The sequence below is a fragment of the Myotis daubentonii genome, chromosome 4 (genome assembly GCF_963259705.1).
Source record: "Myotis daubentonii chromosome 4, mMyoDau2.1, whole genome shotgun sequence".
Classification (NCBI taxonomy): Eukaryota; Metazoa; Chordata; class Mammalia; order Chiroptera; family Vespertilionidae; genus Myotis; species Myotis daubentonii.
Window position 1 is genome coordinate 39,702,484 of NC_081843.1, and position 22,963 is coordinate 39,725,446.

General features: G+C 42.5%; 1 protein-coding gene, 1 long non-coding RNA gene and 1 pseudogene across 5 annotated transcripts in view; 1 reads left to right on the plus strand and 2 right to left on the minus strand.

Annotated features, from left to right (window-relative positions):
* The window catches only part of GRAMD2B (GRAM domain containing 2B), a 102,630-nt gene extending 102,350 nt beyond the window's left edge, over positions 1 to 280 (minus strand). For all 4 annotated transcript variants that reach the window (XM_059693740.1, XM_059693742.1, XM_059693741.1 and 1 more), the window contains exon 1: positions 33 to 280. In XM_059693740.1, the coding sequence (XP_059549723.1) occupies positions 33 to 154 (122 nt within the window). In that variant the 5' untranslated portion in view covers positions 155 to 280. The remainder of the gene's footprint in view (positions 1 to 32) is intronic.
* Positions 1 to 22,963, plus strand: part of LOC132233310 (uncharacterized) — a 168,358-nt gene that overhangs the window by 48,315 nt on the left and 97,080 nt on the right. The gene's annotated exons all lie outside the window — the stretch shown is intronic.
* Positions 18,803 to 20,575, minus strand: LOC132232491 (lysine--tRNA ligase-like; annotated as a pseudogene).

A 22,963-nucleotide genomic window follows, 5' to 3' on the forward strand; every position in this document is an offset into this window, starting at 1 on the left:
AGACAGACGGACAGACAGCCGGCGGTACCCACCTGAGGAACACGGAGCCGGGGCTGTCGGGGTCGCCGTGCTGGGCCTCGCAGGCCTTGTCCGGGCTGCCGGGCACGTCAAACCTGAACTCCGTGTCGCTGGAGGACCGCCTCTTCTTCACCATCCTGCACTTGTCCCTCCGTCGCCAGGCCAAGGAGCGAGCTCAGAGGCTCATTTCTGAACCCCCGCCCCAGCGTGGAAACCTGCGTTGTCCTCTGCTCAGTCCCCGCGTGGAAGGCTGCATCTGGCTCCTACCCTGGCTGAGGCTTTTTTTTTTTTTAAAGTTAGTTAATGAGTAACAGGCAAGTATGACACGGTGGTTTTCAGCCTCCCCGCAGTTGCTTTAAAGGGAAATAAACGTGTTTGGGAAACTCAGCTCTCAGTTTACTAACCGGGGACAGCTCTGGGGATTTCGGCAGAACCGTCCATGGAACAGTAAAGGCTTAGAACAACGAGGTGCAGAGAACGGCAGGGTCTCGACATGAAAAGCAGAGGTTCTTTTTCTAATTCCCTGGGCTTGCCCAACGGGGTGAGGAATGTGGATGCCCTTATGCCTCTGCACACACAGAAGCAACCAGCCCACCCGCCTGTTGCATTTGGCAAGATGTGCAGGATGTTTAAGGCTGTGCTGCTTGGTCCTGGGACCTGGAGCGCTGGGAGCTCTTAGGGGAGTAATCTGTATCATGTCAGGGGACCTCGAGTGTTGGGTATTTTGCCGCATTGCAGGAGGCTGTGACCTGTATCAACACAACAACTAAGGCAGACAAGAACTCTGCGAGGCCAGGCTCCAGCACCATGGCTGCGCTTGCTGCTTGGGTAGCCATGGGTGATCCCAGCCCTGCTGAGCTGGCATCTGCCGTGCCCACATCACAGGATCAGGAATAGGATGGAATCCTATAGGAGAATGTGTTGTGGAAATTTGCAAATAGGCTATATACAGGGGTGGGCAACAGTATAATAATAATAATTAATAATAATAATAATAAATAATACAAGAATAAACAATGTCCTAGCCTGTATGGCTCAGTGGTTGAGCATTGACCTATGAACCAGGAGATAAGGGTTCAGTTCCCGGTCAGGGCACATGCCTGGATTGCGGGCTTGATCCCCAGTAGGGGGCGTGCAGGAGGCAGTCGATCAATGATTCTGTCTCATCACTGATGTTTCTTTCTCACCCTCTCTCTTCCTCTCTAAAAAATCAATACAAAATAAAGAATGAACTCTGTGTTTTGTGTACTCACCACTGTGCATCTACTTTGCCCACCCCTGTAGTATTGTTGCTGCTATTTAGAACCCGTTTAAGCAGGGAGTTCAGAAAAAGAATTTCTTTCTGTGTTGTTCTTCAATCATTTAATATTCACCCACAGGGAAAACACCAGTGTCTGTCCACCCTGTTCCTAGCAGCAGTGAAAGATTTGGTCCAAGTAGCTGTGCTCTCTCGTTTCCCTGGTGATTAGTCAATGGCACTGGAGAAGGACTGCCTTAAGCAAGGTACACAGATTCTGATTGTGGAAGGGAGCAAAGTTTTCCTGGAATATCAAACCTTTAGCCTTGGCCTCTTGAGCACTTTGCTCTAACCAGCTGATAACCAGGTAGGGACAGGTTTGTGCTGCTCTGCGAGCAGTGGACTCTAACCACACTTTTGAAATTAGACAAAGTGTCTTTCGGTGAGATTTCACTGGTGCCTAATAGGATGACCAACTTTTCCCTGTGTGTCTGGGATTTTCCTGGTTTTACGCTGAATGCTCTGTATCTGAGGAACCCTGTTAGTGCTGGGGAACAGCTGCATCCCAGTGCTGTCTTGCTTCAATTCTGATGGTATCCTGCACCCAGCTTCTCTCCTTGTCCTTCCTTGATGGTGCAATATCCGTATTTCTCTCTCCCCCTTACTTCTATGTTGTGGTTATATTGGAAAAACATTAAATAAGTTATTATGTGTTAGATTAAACAGACTCATCACCATACCTCATATAATAGCAATAACCTGCAAGGCAGTTTCTGCTCCTCGTAACCAAAAAAGTCTAATGTGCACAGGTACTAATAAATCATGAAATATAATGTTGCTGTCTCCCAGGGAAGACTGGACTTTAACTGGAGGCAATGCTTAATTTAGAACAAAATGTTTGTAAAGGAGCACATTCCAGTGTCAGCAGCCAGGCTTTGGAAATATCTTTTTTTAACAGAGAAGCTTTCTTAGTACTCACTCAACCAACAATATTTATTAGCCAGGCTCTATGCCAGCTGCAGTGTGATACAAAAAAATTTTTAAGAAACAGGTCCTTGCTCCAATAATGTAGCTAGGAAGAGACAGTGTGCACATTTGAAAAGTTACCAATAAAAAAGGAAGGAAGGCAGTAAATCAAGCTAGTATTTCTTGAGTCTGTATACCTGATGTCTTTGAGAATATGTGGCATCTCTGCTAGATACGTAATAATGTCTCATTTAATCCTTGCCCAAAGTACATTTTTACAGATGATAAAGCTATATCTTAAAAAGGTTAAGCAAGTTGGCCCTAATTAAGTGGTCATAAGAATGTGTTCATGACAGAATTTATTTATTCATTCAATACATGTTAGCTGAGCATTGACATTCAAAAGGAGGCAAGCTCATTTGAGACTGGAATGGTTTAGAAAACCTAATGGAAAAGGTAGAGTTTAAGTTGAGCTATGAAGAATGGGGAGTCTTTGGAGAGGCAAAAGGGGAAGGGAGTAGGGCTCATGAACAAATAAAGAGACATGGGCCAGGTGTGTGTGTGAGTGGGAAACTACTGGTGAGGGAGGGGAATAATTTTGGTCATTTAGATGGAGGCTGAATTACAAAGGACCCTGAGTGCCAGTGGGTAGTTCAAGCTTTATCTTGTAAGTAATGGGAATGCAATGATGACAGTTTTGTTTGGTGGCCATGTGGCTAATGCTTTGGAAGCAGAAAGAGATGAGGTGACTCGTTACTGCAGTCATCTGTTGATATGGTCATTTCATTTAGGCAGCAACTACCAGTTTATGGGAAGCAGCTCTGAAGTCGTTGAAACAGTATTGACTCAACTCTTATGTAAGTTGTTGAGTTAATTTCTTATCATAAGAAATTGTGTTAAAGAGGAGATTGCTGAAAGTCTAGAGCAGGGGTCACAAACTCAAACGCCTTCAAGATCCAGAAAGGTAAGTGAAACCACGAGATGGGGAGAGAAGTGGCAGAAAGGTGCGGTGGCCACCCCCTCCCCAATGACATTAGCTTTTAAACTGCAGATGCTGGTGGGAGGGGCTACCTCGCGCTCTCTGAGGGCAGGAGTCGCCCACCCGTGCCTTGCCCGCTGAATTTCACTTCTTGATAGGGGATGCCTATGCTAAATCTTTCCAAACTTGCTGGTAGTTAGGTTCAGACTTTATGTTCAAACAGGAGTAAGATCCTGTCTGACTGCTTTCTTTTTAAGATGAGTGGCAGTAGACGGCTGTGTAGCAATTCTGTGATGTAAATTCACTGATGCTGGCACAGAGCTGCCACCGGGTAACCCCCCCGCCCTCCACCAAACCGTTTAGACATGAACTCTGCTCAGTGCATTCCTAGCCTTTGCCACAGCTTTCATTTTTATTTTGTAAAAGGGAAAACAGAGACCAGGCAATCAAAGATAAACAACTGGAGTAGGACATTTATGTAAATATAGCTATAAAAGGAGCATACCCACTAGCAAAGAAGAAAAAAAAAGAAAGAAAGAAGCATCTATGATAACACCTTAAACACAACCAAAATAAAGGTAGCAGAGACCTTTTATATCCTTCCATGGAAATTGAGATAAAAACAACAACAACCCATAACCAAACAAGACAAAAACCGACGAGAAGACAATTTTAAGTAAGATTACCAATGATTGCAATATCGCATTTTTCTGATGCTCTCCAATAAGTGACGATGTTACATTTTTATAAATAGAGATTGTAAAAGAGAGTCTGCCACAGAAAAGAGAATAACGAATTTGGGCTCTCCCACTTGGTAAGTTCAGTTAGACCTTTTTCCTCTTCTACCAAAGGAAGAGATAGATACGAGGCCAGATTAGGCCTGCTGACATGTTCCTTTTGGCCTTTACCACATTTTATAAGTAGATATTTTTATACATTTCATAGAAAACCTGGCCCTCTGGCCTTGCCTGGAGAATCAGATCTGGCAAGAAAGAGTATGACAGGCAATGGCTGGCTGGGGCCGAGTGGCGTGCTCCCTGTGACGAGGCCGGCCTCTGCAGCCGCCTGGCGCGGTCTCCCTCGCTGCCCACTCTGCCTGCTTTGCGTTACTTGTTCTCATGACCTGCATTTGCGTTTAAAACCCCAGCCTAGGTGATTCTGAATGTCTTCTCCAGCTCTCATTGTCTTTCCTTAACTCCACTCATGAAAGTTTGACTGTAAGATTCTTTTTTTGTCTCCAGTGAAACAAGGTCCATAGATAACTCCAAGAGTTTAATCTTGTGCAATGAAGATAATCTTTGGTTATGATATCCAACCATTCTGAAGTCCACACATAAGGAACTAATATACCTACTGATGCCTAGATGGGGGTTGGGGAATTCATGCCTGTATATTCTCCTCCTCCTGCTGCAGGCGTGGGACTTGGAATTGAGGCACAAGACCAAACTGAAAACACCAAATAAGAAGGGCTTCAAAATTGAGCTTTCCAAATATACATTTCTATTTATAAATAAACTGGATTTCCTCTACAACTAGGTAATATTATAAATAATCGCGCCTTAAGATTTATCTGCTGGATTATGCTGTGTTCAGGATAGTATTAATAGAATTAGCTTGGCCCTGGCCGGTGTGCTCAATGGTTAGGGCATTAGCCAATGCACTGAAGGGTCTCGGGTTCAATTCCCAGTCAAGGGCACATACCTGGATTGCAGGTTTGATCTGGCCCACTCAGGGCACAATCAGGAGGCAACCAGTCGATGTGTCTTTCTCATATTGATGTTTCGCTCTCTCTCTGGTTTTCTCTCTCTACCGCTCCCTTTCACTCTAAAAATCAATGGAAAAAGATATCCTTTGGTGACGTTTAATAACAACAACAAAAATTAGTTTGTATACTCTAAGCATATACTATTGCCGTCTGGGTAAAGAAGCATACAGTCTGGTGAAGTTACCTGGAGATTCAGACTTCATCATGGAACGGCCATAAGTGGAAAGCTAGTGTTGGGGTGTAATGTGAATGTTCCCATGATCCTGGAGTGGGCTGTGTGATGTTGTGGTTTAGAGTGTGGGCTTGGGGGGGTCAGGTTGCCTAGATTGGAAGGGTGGCTATATTATTCCCTTGCTGTGTTATTTTAGAAAGGCACTTGACCTTTCCAAGCCTCTGTAAAAGCAGTAATAATAGCGTCTTCCTCAAAAGGCCACTGTGAGGACTTGATAATGGAAAATTTAAGTATGAAGCCTGGGCATAGTAAGCATCCAGAAAATACTATGGATGATGAGGAAGAGGAAGATTATGATTTGAACTGGTTATATTTTCCCTAAAGTTGAATGAAGTCTTCTCTATATACATATAAAAGGCTAATATGCTAAGTGTCCGACTGTCCAACTTGTCGGTATGACACACACTGACCACCAGGGGGCAGATGCTCAATGCAGAAGCTGTTGTGAAGCGCACAGAGAAACACCATTGTGGACCCGGCGCCCACAAAGCAACACGCAGCTTCCCCCAAGTGGGACACAGGCCCCGCCACCACCCCCCAGTGACAGACCGCCAAATCGCAGCCTATGCTGCTGAGACCCCATGGTGCAAAATGAGGCCCTCAGCCCAGCCCAGCCCGGAAATGGTTTCTGTGGGCGTCGGGTAATGACGTCGCATAGCAACACCTGGCTTCCTCTCCCTAGCCATGACTAGCCTCCTTGTAGTTTCTTCCACCCAGGAACATGACTTGCTTTATAGTCAGGTGCAAATGTCTGTGGAGCATTTTCCCATGCCTCATCTCATTTGATCCTCACAGAAGTCCTGGAGTAGGTAGATAGGAGACTCAGTGGAATCCTATTTTCTTTTCATTAGCCGGAAAACAGAGATTTAGAAAGCTTAGAAACTTGACCCGACTGAAAAGAAGAAATGGTGGACCTTAAAAATGACTTCAGGTTTTCTCACTGCACAGAATATAGTCAAACACTGCTGCAGTTAAATATTTTATCCTTTGTTCTCCCTGTGTGATCTACAATAATAATGTGCTTCATGTTTATATTTACTGCTGTGTTGCTGACAATGACCTGAAAGAGAAGTTGGGGTGCTTCACTGGGCTGGAAAAAGTTTAGCTACGTCAGAAAGCAGGTCTAATTAAGCAAGTTTATTCTATGTATATAAAAAGCTAAGTTGACTCGCGCATGCACGAGACATATAAAGCTCTTGCTGGCGCCAATCGCATGTGTGTGTTTTGATCTATCATTGTCGATTGTGAATTTGGTTGGCACTTCTATTATTAGAGAAAGGGAGAATAGCGATATTAAAATATTTCTTCTAATTAATTTCCTTTCAGTGTGTATGAATTTGTGCACTGGGCCACCAGTTATGCTATAATTGAGAGATAGGATTTCCTTTCTGAATGTGACATCAGCTGTGTGTCTGCATGTGGCTGCGGAACACCTCATCTCAGAGGGAGAGCAAGTGGGACTAGGAATGTTGATATTGGTGTAAATGCCCCCGCCAAGCATCATGGAATATTCCAGTCTAAATAATTGACCAGATCATATCTAAAGTCCCTTCCCCTCACCTCAAGCTCCTTTACTCTGTGGTTCCCAGTAAATATTGGAGAGGAGGCTCGTTCCTCCCTTAAAGTTGTGAGCCCTTCTCTGAGAGGATGCAGAGACACTGTGTTTCCCTGGACAGAAAACTATTAGTCTCTGCAGCAATTGGTGACTTTAGAGGAGCTGAGCCTCCAGGAAGATTAGCAAGTTGATCCAGCCGTTTTAGTAAACACAGCAGTAGCAGACTTAAGGCAATCTTTCTTTCTGTGCATTTGGTGTTTGTGATCTAAGGGAAAGAAATTTGAAGACCCATGTACTTATTCTAGTCCCACACTCACTTGGGCAAGTCTATTCCACTGCTCTCAATAACATTTGCTTAAATTTATAAAATGAGTTGAGATAGTTGATTTAAAAAATGTTGTGCATGTAAATTTCTATCTATTGATATATTTATTATTTAAACAGTGGTGTGCTGCTAAGCTGGTTTTCCTGGGTGGGGGAGCTCTGATTTGTAGTATTTGCCAATGTCCAGAGTGAAAATACTCCCAGCATGGCTGATGTAAGCTACAAAATGATGCCACTGAACAGAACTTTGGAAAGAGATGCTGATAATTAGCTCTTTTGAGCCAGAATGAGCTGACTCCCTCACACCACTCTAAACACTTAACCACCCAACTCTGGTGTTTAGTAAAACATAAGAGTTTGGCCCCAGACTTAGCAGATTAAAATAACTGTGTTCTTTGATTTAAATACCATTATATTCTGACAAATTGCATAGTAGTTGTATAATCTGCCTTTGTTTGATTTTATACAAATTGGCAATTCTTTCCAGAGGAATATTTATGAATGCCATATGATTTTTAAAATACCCCCATAAAAGATATTTTTGGTATTGTTTTTATCATGGTAATATATACACAGTTCAGTGACATTAACTGCATTTCTACTGCTGTGCCATAAGGCTTTTAACACACACAATTTGTTTATAAAACAAAATGCACAAAATATAAAGAAGAAAATTACAAAATCATCTGTAATTCTCAGCCCCCAGAGATAATCACAGTGAACATTTTAGCATCATCAAAATTATGTTTTGCTCTAAAGAACTGTTAAAATCATTTGATAATCCTGCAAGTATATCCAACATTTACTGAATAGATTTTTACTATTTTCAAGGGACCTTACCATCCAACACGAGGTACAAAGATACACATTTTTCCATTCTCTCCCGCCTAGGGGAGCTTCAGGGGCTGGAGTCATTGACAGAAAACCAGACATATTTGGAGAAATCCATGACACAGGTTTGAGGAAGATTTGTTTGGGAGCAAACAGAACACTGGCCAAAATGTTTTTGAGATTATTCTGGAAACTAGATGATAGATGATGAAACAAACAGGGACCCTGGGAAGCATCTGATAAAGACACTTTGGTGTCATAGATCTATGTGCCCAGAGGGGTTCGGTGACTTACCGAAAGTCACATGAATAATAAGTGGCAGAGCGAGGGCTGCCTTCCTGCCTCTCTCTCCACTCCTGGCCTGGTAATCTGGCTCCTGCTCACACAGTGCTGCTCTGCGGAACTCCTCCTCCTGTCACTCAGGGGAGAATGGAACCCATGCCAGGGACTCCCAGCAAGAGTTTTCTATTGTCTTCATCCAGGACAAGAGAGGGACACAATCACACAATCTACAATCTTTTGTTTTCCATTGGTATTGTATGCAGTAACAAAATTTTTTTTTTTTTTTTTACTCTTAGGCATTAACTTTCTTAGGCTCTCTCATGAATACAATATTTTAAAACTAGAGGCCCGGAGCATGACATTTGTGCACTGGGGGCAGGGGAGATTTCCTCAGCCCTGCCTGCACCCTCTCGCAGTCCGGGACCCCTCGCTTCTTACCACTTGCCTGCTCGCTGCTCCTTACTGCTCAGCTCGCTGCTCCTTAGTGCTGCTGCGGAGAAGAGAGAGGCTCCTGCCACCACTGCTGCACTTGTCAGCTGTGAGCCCAGCTTCTGGCTGAGCAGCACTCCCGTTGTGGGAGCGCACTGACCACCAGGGGGCAGCTCCTGCACTGAGCATCTGCCCCCTGGTGGTCAGTGCACATCATAATGACTGGTAGTTCTGCCATAATGGTCGCTTAGCCTTTTATTATATAGATTTCCCGAGTTTTCTGAAAATCAGGGATTTCCTCCCCATAGTTTGTTCTTGGATTCCAGGGCCAGTACATATTTTACTTAAAAGCACAGACTCTATGTTTGAATTCTTTTTTTTTCTTTCTTTTTTATTTATTTATTTATTTATTGCTTAAAATATTACAAAGGGTATTACATATGTGTCCATTTTATCCCCCCGCCCTAGACAGTCCCCTAGCCTCCCCTATCCCCCAGTGTCTTATGTCCATTGGTTATGCTTATATGCATGCATACAAGTCCTTTGGTTGATCTCTTACCCCCCTACCTCCTGCCCCCCAACCCTCCCCGGCCTTCCCGCTGCAGTTTGACAATCTGTTTGAGGCAGCTCTGCCTCTGTATCTATTATTGTTCATAAGTTTATAATGGTCTCTATTGTCCATGAATGAGTGAGATCATGTGGTATTTTTCCTTTATTGACTGGCTTATTTCACTTAGCATAATGCTCTCCAGTTCCATCCATGACGTTGAAAATGGTAAGAGTTCCTTCCTTTTTAGAGCAGCATAGTATTCCATTGTGTAGTTGTACCACAGTTTTCTAATCCATTCGTCTACTGATGGGCACTTAGGCTATTTCCAGATCTTAGCTATGGTGAATTGTGCTGCTATGAACATAGGGGTGCATATATCCTTTCTGATTGGTGGTGAATTCTTACAGTGCCACTTAATAGCTTTAATTTTTTAATCTGTAAAATGGGGAAAATAATAGCATGTATCTAATAGGTTTGTTGGGAAAGTAAATTAGTTAATACTTGTAAAGACTTTGAATATTGGCCTGTAATAAGCACTCAGGAGGTGTTACCATTATTGTTACCAACATTTAAACAAAACCATAGGGTGTTATTTAAAATAACTATTTTTGAAGGTTGTAAAAACAGCTTAAGATATTTATATAACATAAAATCCACCTGTTTAAAGTGTATAACCTAGTGGTTCCTAGTATGTTTTTATAGAGTTACATAGCTACCATCATCTAATTTTAGAATAGTTTCTCTCTTTTTTCCACCTATTTCTCTTTAATTTTTTTGGCAGGAACATTTAAGTTGTATTCTCTTAGCAGTTTAAAAAAATATATTTTTATTGATTTCGAAGAGGAAGGGAGAGGGAGAGAGAGATAGAAACATCAATGATGAGAGAGAATCATTGATTGGCTGCCTCCTGAACACCCCCCTACTGGGGCCTGAGCCTGCAAGCTAGGCATGGCCCTGACTGGGAATCAAACCATGATCTCCTGGTTCATAGGTCGATACTCAACCATTGAGCCATGCTGGCCAGGCTCTTAGCAAATATTTTTTAAATTTCAAGTTTCTATTACAGTGTACATTCAAGATTATTTTGTATTAGTTTCAGGGGTACAGCCTAGCAGTTAGATAATCATATACTTAACAAAATTGTCTCCATGACATTTCAAGTACCCACCTGGCACCATGCATAGTTTTACAATATTATTGGCTATATTTCCTATGCTGTACTTTACATCCCAGGACTGTTTTGTGACTACCAATTTGTAGTTAATTTTGGCACATTTTCATCGCTCTGAAAAGAAGCCTTGTGCACCCATTAGGAGTTACTCCTCACTCCCCTACATCTCCCCTTTTTTGCCCTAGACAACCACTAATCAACCTACTAATGTGCTTTTTGTCTCTATAGATGAGACATTCCATATCTCATCTATAGAGAAAGAAAGTGCCTATTCTGGACATTTCATACAAATGGGATCAAACTATATGATCTTTCATGACTGGCTTCTTTCACTTAGTATGCTTTCAAATTTCATCCGTGTTATAGCATGAATCAGTACTTCATCTATTTTACGACCAAGTAATATTTCATTGTATGAATCTGCCACATTTTATTTATCCATTCTTCAGTTGATGGCTATTTGGATTGTTTCCAGTTTGGATATTACAAGTAATGCTGCTATGGAAATTTGTGTACAAGTATTGTGTGGATATATATTCTCAATAATTTTGGTAGTATACCTAGGAATGAAATTGCTGTTTTTAACTTTTTTTAAAAAATATATATTTTTTATTGATTTCAGAGAGGAAGGGAGAGGGAGAGAGAGATGGAAACATCAATGATGAGAGAGAATCATTGATCGGCTGCCTCCTGCCCACCCCCTACTGGGGATTGAGACCACAACCCGGGCATGTGCCCTTGACCAGAATTGAACCTGAGATCCTTCAGTCCACAGGCTGACGCTCTATCCACTGAGCCAAACCAGCTAGGGCTGTTTTTAACTTTTTGAGGAATTGCCAAACTCTTTCCAAAGTTACCACAACATTTTATTTTCTAACCAGCAATGGGTGAGGGTTCCAATTTCTCCATATGCTTGCCAACGCTTACATTTTTTTCTTTTTGATTATAGTGATTTTAGTGGATGGCAGTATCTTATTATACATTTAATTTGCATTTTCCTAATACTGATTATATTGAGCATCTTTTCTGTGCTTATTGACCATTTATATATCTTTTGGAGAAAAAGCTATTTAAATCCTTTGCCCATTTTCAAACTTTTTATTATTGAGTTGAATCCTTTACATATTTTGAATACAAGTCCCTTATCAGATATATGATTTCCAAATATTTACTTTTTCAAAGGTGTCTTTGGAAGCACAAAAGCTTTTAATTTAGATAATGTCCAATTTATCAATCTTCTCTTTTATCACATGTGCTTATGGTATTGTACCTCAGAAATAATTGCCTAACCCGAGGTCATGAAGATTTACTTCTATGCTTTCAATGATTTTATAGTGTTAGCATTTATGTAAGTGTAAGTTCTTTAATCCTCCCTGACTTCCTTCCTGTTCGTGTTGTGAGGGAGGGGTTCCACTTCATTCTTTTGTATGTTGTCCTGGCATTTCACACTTCTGCCAGTTTTCTGGGCGCTATTATTGAAAAGGCTGTTCGTTTCCTATTGAACCATCTTGTTGAAAATGAATTGACCATAAATGTTAGGGTTTATGTCTGGCTAATCATTTTAAGCAATATAATTAGAAACTTATTTAGAAATGATGCATTTGATCATCACTGTCCCTCTTGAAGACATGTGTTTTCATTATTTTTAATACATGTCTACATAAGTCCTGGGCCAAGATTTCTGGTATTTTCCCTTTACTCTTCCTGATAATCCTGAACTCATGTTTTTTAGGTGGTTATTTCCCTTGTTTGTAACAACGGTGATAACAAAGAAGACTAATCATTATGATTCTCTCAGAATCTTTAGGCCTTCAGAAGAGCATGAACTACCATCTTTTTTTAAAATATATTTTTATTGATTTCAGAGAGGAAGGGAGAGGGAGAGAGAGATAGAAACCTCAGTGATGAGAGAATCACTGATCCGATGCCTCCTGCATACCCCACATTGGAGATGAAACCTGTGACCTGACTGGGAATTGAACCATGACCTCCTGGTTCATAGGCTGATGCTCAACCACTGTGCTATGCAGGCTGGGCTGAACTATCAGCTCTTAAAGATAGGCAAAGAGAAGGAGTTCATATACTAATATGTTTCTTTGTTACTGTTGATTCTATTCCTTCAATTTAGTGACCATCCTGCGATTTTTCTGAAACAGTGAAGGACTGTGAGGATGGGCTGAATTCAGAAGAGGTGACTGAGATGGTGCTGTCTGTGATCGTTTAGTCTTGAGAATTTAGCTCATAGGATCTCTTAAGATGTAAGTCAGGTCAAAAGCACACAAATTATGCAAGAAAAAATGCACATGACTAATAACCAAATGAAAAATATTCTCTACCCGTTACCGAAAAAATGCAGAAAATAACCCAATTGGGTAACAAGTTGGACGAGCTGTGTGCAATAGTGGACATGATCTCGTAGAGGTTTATCCTTATTTCGCAGAAGAGAAGGCGGAGAGGCACCGAGAGAGAGCTTGGTGAACATAAGCCATGTCCGCAGCTTGTTTGTGAGAAAGCTGAGACTGAAACACAGTCACAGCTTACCAACTCCACCATAGCCAGAGTGAGCATTTAGCCCAGGCAGGTCAGATGTTATTTTGAGACTGCTGGTGACCCAGTACCTGACTTCTACATCTGCCCTACGCACCCGGGAAAGCTCTGCAGGGTAGGTTGGGGTTTGGCGATTCAGAGACTTAGATTGTTTCTCTGGCAGACTGTGTTCCATTCTTATTAGATTCTCAGGGAGGAAGATTAAGAGTGGAAGGGAACTTAATTATAACCTCCTAACAACACCAGGAAATAGGTATATTTCTCCTCAGTTTGGAGATAAGAAGCCAAACTGAAGAGACATTGTCTCTTTTCCTAGCCCACACGTTCAGTTAAACAGCAGCAGAGCTGGCATTCTGAGGCAGATCTGTGGAATCCACAGCCGCATATCTTTCCACTGTTACACACAGGCCTCCTCCCAGAGAAACAAAGCACGTGGCTCCCCGTCTCCTCAGCCCATTTACATTTCATCGTGTGTTTCCTGTTTCCATCACGCCTCACACACCGTGTTTGTGCGTTCATGTGTCTCCCTGGAGGCTTTCTCTTTATTGCCCCTGGTCTGGGTTGAGCCGAACAACCTCCCATAAAATTCTCTTTCCTTTGATGATAGGATTCTTTGAGGCTTATTTAAGCAATTGTAGTTGGGATTCTAGAGGAATTTTAAAAAATAAATACATGTACTTAGTACTCTGCTAATAGTTGCACAAGATTTAAACTAGAAAATAAAGCAAAAGCTAAAAAACCCAAAGCCTAACTCGTAGTGTCTGTTTACGAGGAAGCCAAAGAAATGTAACCTAAAACCAAACCCATCTTTTTAGATGAAAGGAAGTTAAAACCAGGACTTACAGAGCTGACATGGCAAGTGTGAAAGTGCAAGTGTGTTCTGAACCCTTTTTCCCTTCACTGGGAAAGACCAAGTTCTGAACGAATTGTGTCCCAGATGGCAACCACGCTTTAAAAAAAAATAATTTTTTTTTAATTGATTTCAGAGAGGAAGGGAGAGGTAAGAGAGATAGAAACATCAACGATGAGAGAGAATCATTGATCAGCTGCCTCCTGCATGCCCCTCACTGGGGATCAAACCCACAACCCAGGCATGTGCCCTTGACCGGAATCAAACCCAGGACCCTGCCATCTGCAGGCCGACGCTCTATCCACTGAGCCAAACCAGCTAGGGCAACAGCCACGCTTTTTAAGCCTTTGCTGGCATTGCTCATGCCTCCCTCTTGATTTCTCTTTCTTCAGCTCGTATAACATGAAAAACCACAAACTCTGCCAATTCTTCTATGCAGTAAGCCTACAGGCAAAATGCACCGTCAGGCTGTCCCAGAGGACATTAAAGCATGCGGGGCCACTCTTATTTGTGCCCAAGCCCTTGACGATAAACAGGAAAAATGCCCCCAGTGGGCAACCAAAGACCTCCTGCACAAGGAGACATTCTGTCCTACAGATTCCAAAAAGACGTTATAGATAGCAAAGAGGCAGCATTCGACTCTCAACTGTTGTTTTTTTTTCCAGGTCGGAGACCTGTCACTTACGATTTCAGGTCTGTATCTATTTTCAGTTTCTTTCCAGGGAACATAGTCTTCCAGATCAGAACTTGAGGTTGGATTGTCTGCTGGGTACTGTTTGCTGGCAGGGACTGCTGTCTTCTCCACATCTTCTAGAAGCCAGCTGATCTTCAGGAACTCTGTGGAGTGCCAGGAAGAAGCTTTGAGTTGACTCCTGATCTGGCCAATGACAGCCCTTTCCGCCAGTGGCCTGTTGCTCTCCTGAAGGTTTCTCTTTCCAAGTGTGCTCAGCTGGACCGGCTCAACCACACCTGAAACCCACATCTGTGGGTCAGCAAATGACCACGTAGAGACATTGCATGTAACTCCTAAGATAATATTACCTTCTCTCCTCAGGAGCTTTATCTTATCTTGATGCTGGTGCGGGGTCACGTTTACTGACCCCTTACTCATGATGACCTGTCTCACTCCAGTCCCAACGTCTGTCCTCACTCGAGAAGGTGGTGAGGATATTAGGTTCCACCCCAGTTTCCCCTAAATGGTCTTCAGTTTACTCCTTTAAGTTTATGACTATACACTATTTAAATTAAATTTACCTAAGTTAACAACTTTGATATTCGTTGTTAAATGTTATTAATATTTTATCACCCTTGTCTCATCTGTGCTTTCTATAATCAGAATAGGCTTTTTTTTTTTTTTACAACATGTTTTATAATGTCTTCATCATGGATCTTTCCTCACTATGGGGGCTCAATAAATATTTACTGATGATAAACCTGTCAGGCTAGAAAGTGAACTCACAGGGAAGTTGATCTTTTTAAATTCTTCCTTCTTTATAGCTGTTCCTCCATGTCATTAATGCAAACACTAAAGGTGCGCATTAATTAGAAGAAGAATAAAATGTCATTAAAGGGTACTTACTTTGTATCAAACAATAATCTAATTGTCTGAACTAAGATGATTAAATATTTTTAAGTATGCAGTTAATTTTAATCTAAGACCATTGTAAACCAATATGTACGTGAGGATATGATTTTCTTGGGTAGGAAATATTAGGATGACATTTTACAAATGAGAAGGAAGAGTACAATTTGCTTGAGGTCAAGACTAGATAATAGAACAAGAGATTTCCATGCATGAGATTCCTGGGAATGCAAATCACTTTTATTCTTTATCTCCCCTTTTCTACTCTTTCAATTGAAGTTTGCTCTTTCATCCTGTGTTAGATTGAAGGCATTGATGCTTTCAATTAATTTAATGGCCTCTATGTATCCATACCCTTTGCCTGATAACTTTGTAGTCTCTGCCCACTCTAAGTTGGGCTGGTGTTGTGACTTGCTTTGGCCAATACAATGTGACAAAAATAATGTAACAGTCTGAATCGAGACCTGAAGAAGCCTTGCATGTTTCTGCTTCCTCTCTGGTTTCTCTGTGGTCACCATGACAACATGGCCGAATCAGAGCATTAGACCACACGGAGCAGAGTTGATTTATTCCATCTATCAAAGACCACTCAGCTCTCAGATGACCTGTTACCTGACCACAGATACAGGACTGAGCCCACCCAACATCTAATTGGACTAGGTCAGTAGAACTACCTGCCAACCTGTAGACTCGTGAGAAATAATAAACAATTGTTTTAAACTCCTAGGTTTTGAGGTAGTTTGTTATTCAGCAATAGCGAACTGCTTCATATCCGATATTCATATTACTAATAGGGTAAGAAGCTAATAGCTCTTCCCAGGGGAAATTAAATCTGAACTATTGTTAACTGCTTGAGCTAAATGAATGGAACTTTGAGCGTCTTCAGTTTTAATAAGTGATCAGGAGGGACTTAGGGAGTGCGGTAGGGTCTTCCTGGGGTAATGGCCTAATATATTTAAGAGGGCTGTTATCAGAAGAAATAAGAAAGAATAGTGGTAGGGTAGGGTAGGTGACACTATTAAAGAGCTCAAAACTGTATTTGGTAGCCCTGTCAACGATTGCCACCGCATTCCCCCCCCCCCTTCCAGCCTCCCCCAGTCCTCCCGCTCCTCTTAGTCTCCCCGCACGAAGCTTACAGCAGTGCCCACCACTCACTTTTCTCAGGGCTGTCATGCAAGTCCTTCTCCTCCCTTCCTATCGACTGCACTGCAGGATTTTGCACCGAAGGAATAGCACGCCTTCAGCGTAAGACAAAGCTGGCTTCTGATCCCGCCTCAAGCCCATCGTGTTAGGAGCCTCCGACGCCAAGGGTTAACGTCCCCGTATTCCAGTTTCTTTTCTGCAAAACGGTGATGAGAAAAGGCCCTCAGCAAAGCTCTGTTATTTCTCTCTGCTGTCTAACCTTACAGTTGAAGAAATAGATTAGAAAAAAATCAGAAGCTATTGTTTTGAGGAAAGTTAGCCTGAGGTCCTTTTGATCACTGGTAAAAATACTTTCTGCTGATTTAGAAACTTTGAGTTACGGGTCACAGCTTTAGTAAATATTAACCCTCATTTTACTGCCTTATTATTAACAGCCACAGCAATGAAAGTTCAGAGATTTTGCATGATGTGGACAGATACCAATCGCACATATGATTGGTGACGAAGTTATAAATACAGTAATAATTTGATTATGTAATTTGTGCCCAATTTTTTTAAAGCCGACTTCCCATTCCATGTATGGGTATGTAGCACAGTCATTGGTTAGGCAACTCTTCATAAGCCACATGGGTGCTACGCAGACAAAAAAGGGAACTTGAGGCCTTCTATAGCCATCTCCGCAACCTGAAAGCCTACTACGGGCGCCTTCTAAATTCAGCTGTGTCCCTCCACCATCAGGAGCCCAGATGATCTTGGGGGAAAAAACAAAATTAGGCCACGTTACTTTCCTCCTGGAAACCTTCTGATGATTTCCTATTTCACAAGAAATAAAATCTAAATTGCGATCTATGGCTCTGACCAGGCCTTTGTTCACGTTGCCAACCTCATTTGGCTGATGGTTTCCCCGGTATTGGCTTTCTTCCTGGTTTGCAACGTGCCGGCTTGTTCCTGCCCCCAGGACTTTGCATTTGCACTGCCCTCCACCTAGATAGCCGGGCCTCCAGCTCTTCCTGCCACCGGTAACTCTTAGCGCAAATGTCACGTCCTCAGGGATGCCTTTCCTGACCACCCTGTCAAAAACAGTTCCACCTTGTGCAGGAACTATACATCACTCTGCTTTACTTATTTTTATTAATCCTCACCCAAGGATATCTTTTTAATTGATTTTTAGAAAGAGTGGAAGGGTGGGAGAGAGACAACGAGAGAGAAACATCGATGTGAGAGAGACACATCGATTAGTTGCCTCCTGCATGGGCCCGGACCAGGGCCTGGGACCAAGCTTGCAACTAAGATATGTGCCCTTACACTCTAACCACAGCGGCTAGGGCCACTCTGCTTTATTTTTAACTAGTGCCCCGGTGCACAGATTAGTGCACATGGGAAGGAAATTAATTAGAAGGTGGCTGGCAAGGCAAGACTGTGTGAGACGGGCAGGACACACCCTGGAGCCAACCTCCTGCAGTCCCTCCCTGGCCAGCTGCACCTGGGGTGGCACCGTGGCAGAGTGAGTGGGGTCCCTCCGGCAGGTGGGGTCCCTCGGCCTAGCCTGCAGGGATAGGGCCAAAACCGGCTCTCCGACATCCCCCAAGGGGTCCCGGATTGCACGAGGGTGGTTCTCAGGTGATGCATCCCGGACTCCCTCCTCTCTGGTTCCGGGGAGTGTCACCTGAGAACTGCTGCTGCCAAGTCACCACAGCTCGGCAGCTCTTGCGTTGAGCATCTGCCCCCCTGGTGGTCAGTGCGCATCATAACTACTTGCGTTGAGTGTCTGCCCCCTGGTGGTCATTGCATGTCATAGATACCAGTCGGACGGTTAGATGGTTGCTTAGCCTTTTATATATATAGATTCCTCCTCCTCCTCCTCCTCCTCCTCCTCCTCCTCCTCCTCCTCCTCCTCCTCCTCCTCCTCCTCCTCCTCCTCCTCCTCCTCCTTCTTCTTCTTCTTCTTCTTCTTCTTCTTCTTCTTCTTCTTCTTCTTCCTTTTCATCGTCTTCTTTTCTTCTTCTTATTCTTCTTCTTCTTCTTCTTCTTCTTCTTCTTCTTCTTCTTCTTCTTCTTCTTCTTCCTCCTTTTTTTCTTCCTCTTCCTTTTCCTACCCCCTCCTCCTCCTCCTTGTCCTCCTCCTGCTCCCCTTCTTCTTATTTTTTCTCCTCTTCCTCCTCCTTGTTCTTTAGAGACAGTCTATTTAATAACAAGGAGTAAAACAGGAATTCTTAATTCTTTTTCCCTCTTCTGGTGACTGAACTACAATAGTCAAGTAGATAGCAATGTACAAGAATTCCCTGCAGTCCTTGACCTTTTGCAAAAATACCTGAATCATGTGACTTACAATTATTATTTTCTAGACAGAAGTGCCAGCTGTTGTGTTTTCCAGTGTATCAGCAATTACTACCTTTTCCTTCTTGTCTTTGGGTTTCATGGCAGGAAACAGAAGTACTTCCTTGATGTCATTGGCATCTGTGAGAAACATGGTGACTCGGCCGATGCCCAGGCCCCAGCCAGCTGTGGGGGGCAGCCCGTATTCCAGAGTGGTGCATAAGTTTTCATCTATAAACATGACCTCATCATTGCCAGTGACCTTGGCTTCCTTGGCCTGTTCTTTGAAAAGCTGTTGTTTCCACATGGGATTATTCAGCTTGGTGTAGGCATTGCATATTTCCTTCATGACAAAGCACTCAGTCATATCCATTTGGCCAAAGGTCTCATTATCTGTGAGTGGTCACAGATGAATGTAGGATTGATGTGTGCCACTTCCAGGAACTCCTCAACAAGCTTATGAAGAAGCCTGGCTATTGTCTTAGGTGGAGGGCATTCAACAGCTTTTTCCACACCGGTATCATCAAGAATTTTGAGAGTTTCTTCAGTTTTGAAGAAGTTAGTGTCTGGTAGCTTCTCCTGCAAGGCTTTCTCAGGATCTTCTATCTTGCTGACTCTCTGGAGGGTGGAGTGTATCAGTCTCATAGACTTGGCCGTTGGGGCCATCTGGATGGTAGGGGACCTTGTCACTGCTGTTAATGTGCTTCACCATCCCCGAAATAATTTCTCCATGATTTCCATGAGCTCGTGATAGCTTGTGTAGGCTATGTCGAACTCACAGGTCATGACCTCAGGATTGGGAGTCAAATCAATTCCTTCATTCCAGAACTGGCATCCAGTTTCATAAACCCGGCCAATGCCACCAGCCATCAGCATCTTATGGTAGAGTTTGGAGCAACTCTCATAAATAAATTCATGACCAGCTCATTGTGGTAGGTGATAAAGGGCTTGGTCACAGCTCCCCCAGGATGGTGTTCATTATGGGAGTTTCAATTTCTAAAAATCCCAACTCACCCAAGAGACTTCTTATAAATGTGATGATCTTAGAGCAGATGATACATTTCTGCCTTATAAAACCATTCAGAATCAAGTCCAAGTATCTGATAATATCCTGTTTTCTTGTCTTTAAGGCCAAAGTGAAGATGAGGTAACATGCAAGCAAGGAGTGCTGTCTTATTGGGAATGATGTTCAACTCTCATTGGGAATGATGTTCAGCTCAGCCTTTTTGGTTTTCCCAGGGTTCTCCTGAACCCCAGTTATGTCTCCCCAATATAGGTTGTTATTGACATAAACAAATTCTTCTTCTGATTTATAATTCCTGTAATTGGCCATAACTTGCAATTTGACCCCTGCTCCTAAGAGGTCATAGAAGATGAGTTTTTCCCCAGAAGCTCTTTTGTCATGGATCCCACCTGTCACCTTTAAGGTGATGGCCCTCAGGTGGTCCCTAGGCTGCAGTTGACTTTGTTCTTGGATGAAGTGAGTGAGCGAGACATCTACATGGAACTTGTGTGGGTATGGGTCTTCCCCAATGACCTTTAGTTGGTAGACTGCTTGGCTGCAGATCTTGCAGTATTGGTTGAGCCCAGGCTCTCCTCCTTGGCACCCACATCTTTGTCAGTGGTGTGGTTGGAGGCAGCAGCATTGGCCCGGCTAGTTGCTCTTCACGGAGTTCCTTCTTCTTGGCATCCTTCTCTGCTACTTCCTCCTCAATTTCAGGTGTCTCTTTAGCTTATTTTTGCTCAGTTTTGGCTCACAACCGTATACATTCACTTCAGGCCTGGGTACCAGAGCCATTTCTCTGGAGGGCCTTACCTGAACGGTCTGTTTTATTTTTAAAAAAGAGTTGTCACTCTCTTATTATTTTGCTCTTTTACTTTCTTTGTTTTCCCCAGATGTTTCTCCCAACTAGAATGCAAGTACACGAAAGCTTCTGTGTTGTTTGTTTTGCTCAGCCCTGTATTTCTCTGCTAGTATATAACACAATGCCTGCTACCATACAGTTACTCAATAGATACTTGTAGAATTAATAGAATAAATGTATTATTTGTCTTGCTGAGCTGTACTCCATTTCTGTTCAAAGCACATTTACAAATAAAAAGTATTGAAATACATGTAAGGCTACATGTGAAGCAACTTTCAAACAAATGTATTCTTTAGAAAAATTTTGAAATGAGATTATCATCCACACAGGATTTTTTTTTTTTTTTTTTAACATGAAACAAGTCTGAGAAAGAAGAAAGGATAAAACTGTTAAAGAAGTTGTCAAATACTTTTGCACAAAAGCAGTGGGAGTTAGAAATGAGTAAACTAATGATTCTTCTATATTTTCGAAGTCATTGTTTTGGATGGCTTTCAGGAACTTGTCACTTCATTCTCTCTTATCCAATCCTTCATTGCTGACCAGGCACTATTCCCAGTGGATTTTCTTCTTTCTAACATTTGCAGCCAGAAAAGAAGATGCTAAGGGCAGGAGTGCTGAAACACTGCCCTGAGTCCCTCAGAACAAGCTTGCCTGTCATAACCAAAACGATTTCAAGGAAAAACTGCCAAACTGATACTGAGTGACATGTTTATTTTGGTGTGACATTACCCTTTTCTAAAAGTTTGGGTACATGTGGAGAGAGAAAAAGAAAATGAGTACATTGCATACTGAAAGGAAAATTCATGTTCCAGAAAGTTCCATCTTTGATAACCTGGCACCACCTAGTGGTTAATGAATCTTGTTTTAGAGACCAGTCATTTTCTTAAATGATGGTTCTCAAACTTTCCTGGTTGTCTCAGAATTACTCAGTGACCTTGTACAAATACCCTACTCTTATAGATCCTGATTCTATAGGTTTGATATAAGGCTCGGGCATCAGAGTTTTAAGAAACAAGTTTCCCAGGTGATTGCTTTAGGTGATGGTTTTAAAACTCAGCATTACATCTTTGGAGATTAGCCTTTTGTTTGTATGATTTCCTCTCCCCCCCAACCCTTTTGAAAAATATTTATTACTAGAGACCCAGTGCACAAAATTTGTGCATGGGGCAGGGGTACCTCAGCCCCACCTGCACCCTCTCACAATCTGGGCCTACACCGGCAGTCGGACATCCCTCTCATAATCCAGGACCACTGGCTCCTAACCACTCACCTGCCTGTCTGCCTGATCGTCCCCAACCACTCTGCCTGCCTGCTTGATTGTCCCTAACCACTTGCCTGCCTGCTTGATTGCCCCTAACTGCCTCTGCCTACCTGCCTGATCGCCCCTAACCACTCACCTGCCTGCCTGATGGCCCCTAACTGCTCACCTGCCTGCCTGATCGTTCCTAACCACTCTGCCTGCCTGCCTGATCACCCCTAACCACCTCTTTCTGCTGGCCTGATGGCTTTGTCTGAAAGGAGGACCAGACAACCAGAAGATGTTCAATCTATCCGGTCTAATTAGCATATTACCCTTTTATTAGTATAGATATTTTAGTGCAATGAATGTTGGGTTTGGTTATAAAACTAGAATTCAAACTATCTATGTGCTGGCAGACCACTCCTACTCTCTCTTACTAATACCCCTGGTAAGTATTCCAACACCTCTATTCTTGTTCCTGATGAATACCGGTATTTTAAGCCAGCATCCTGGAAATCTGTGATAGGTTTAGTGAACCTTCTGTAAATAGAAAGATGTAAAGGAAAGCTTAGAGTCACAGAATAAATACTTTCCAAATTCACTGGAATCAATTAATATCTTTTAAAAACTGTAGTAAATAACTTTGAATGAGTTTTTTCTTAGTAGTGAAAGTTTTGTGTGAATTTTTTTTAAGGGGGGAAGAAAGGGATAGTTTTATTTTCATAACATGGCATTAATCAGTATTTCTGGGACCATTTTGATAATTGTGCTAATAAAAATCTTTATAATGAAATGAAAGTAAGTTATGTTTTAAATGCAGGTAGTTTTCTGAAGCACTAGTAAAAAGTTCAGTGTCTTAAATATCAGAACCAGCTGGTAACAACAGTTTAGTAAGTTACAAACTTTCACAAAGCGATAGTTCACAGTAATGGAAATATGGAAAACACACAGAGAGCTTTTGATACCCTGTGTTTTTAAAAGGTAGAAGGAGAATGCAAATGCTTTGTTAGGCGAGGAATTGTTCAGTCAAATATCGTACAGTGTGTGAGAAGGTGTGGCAAGACCTCCCTCGCAGAGCTGC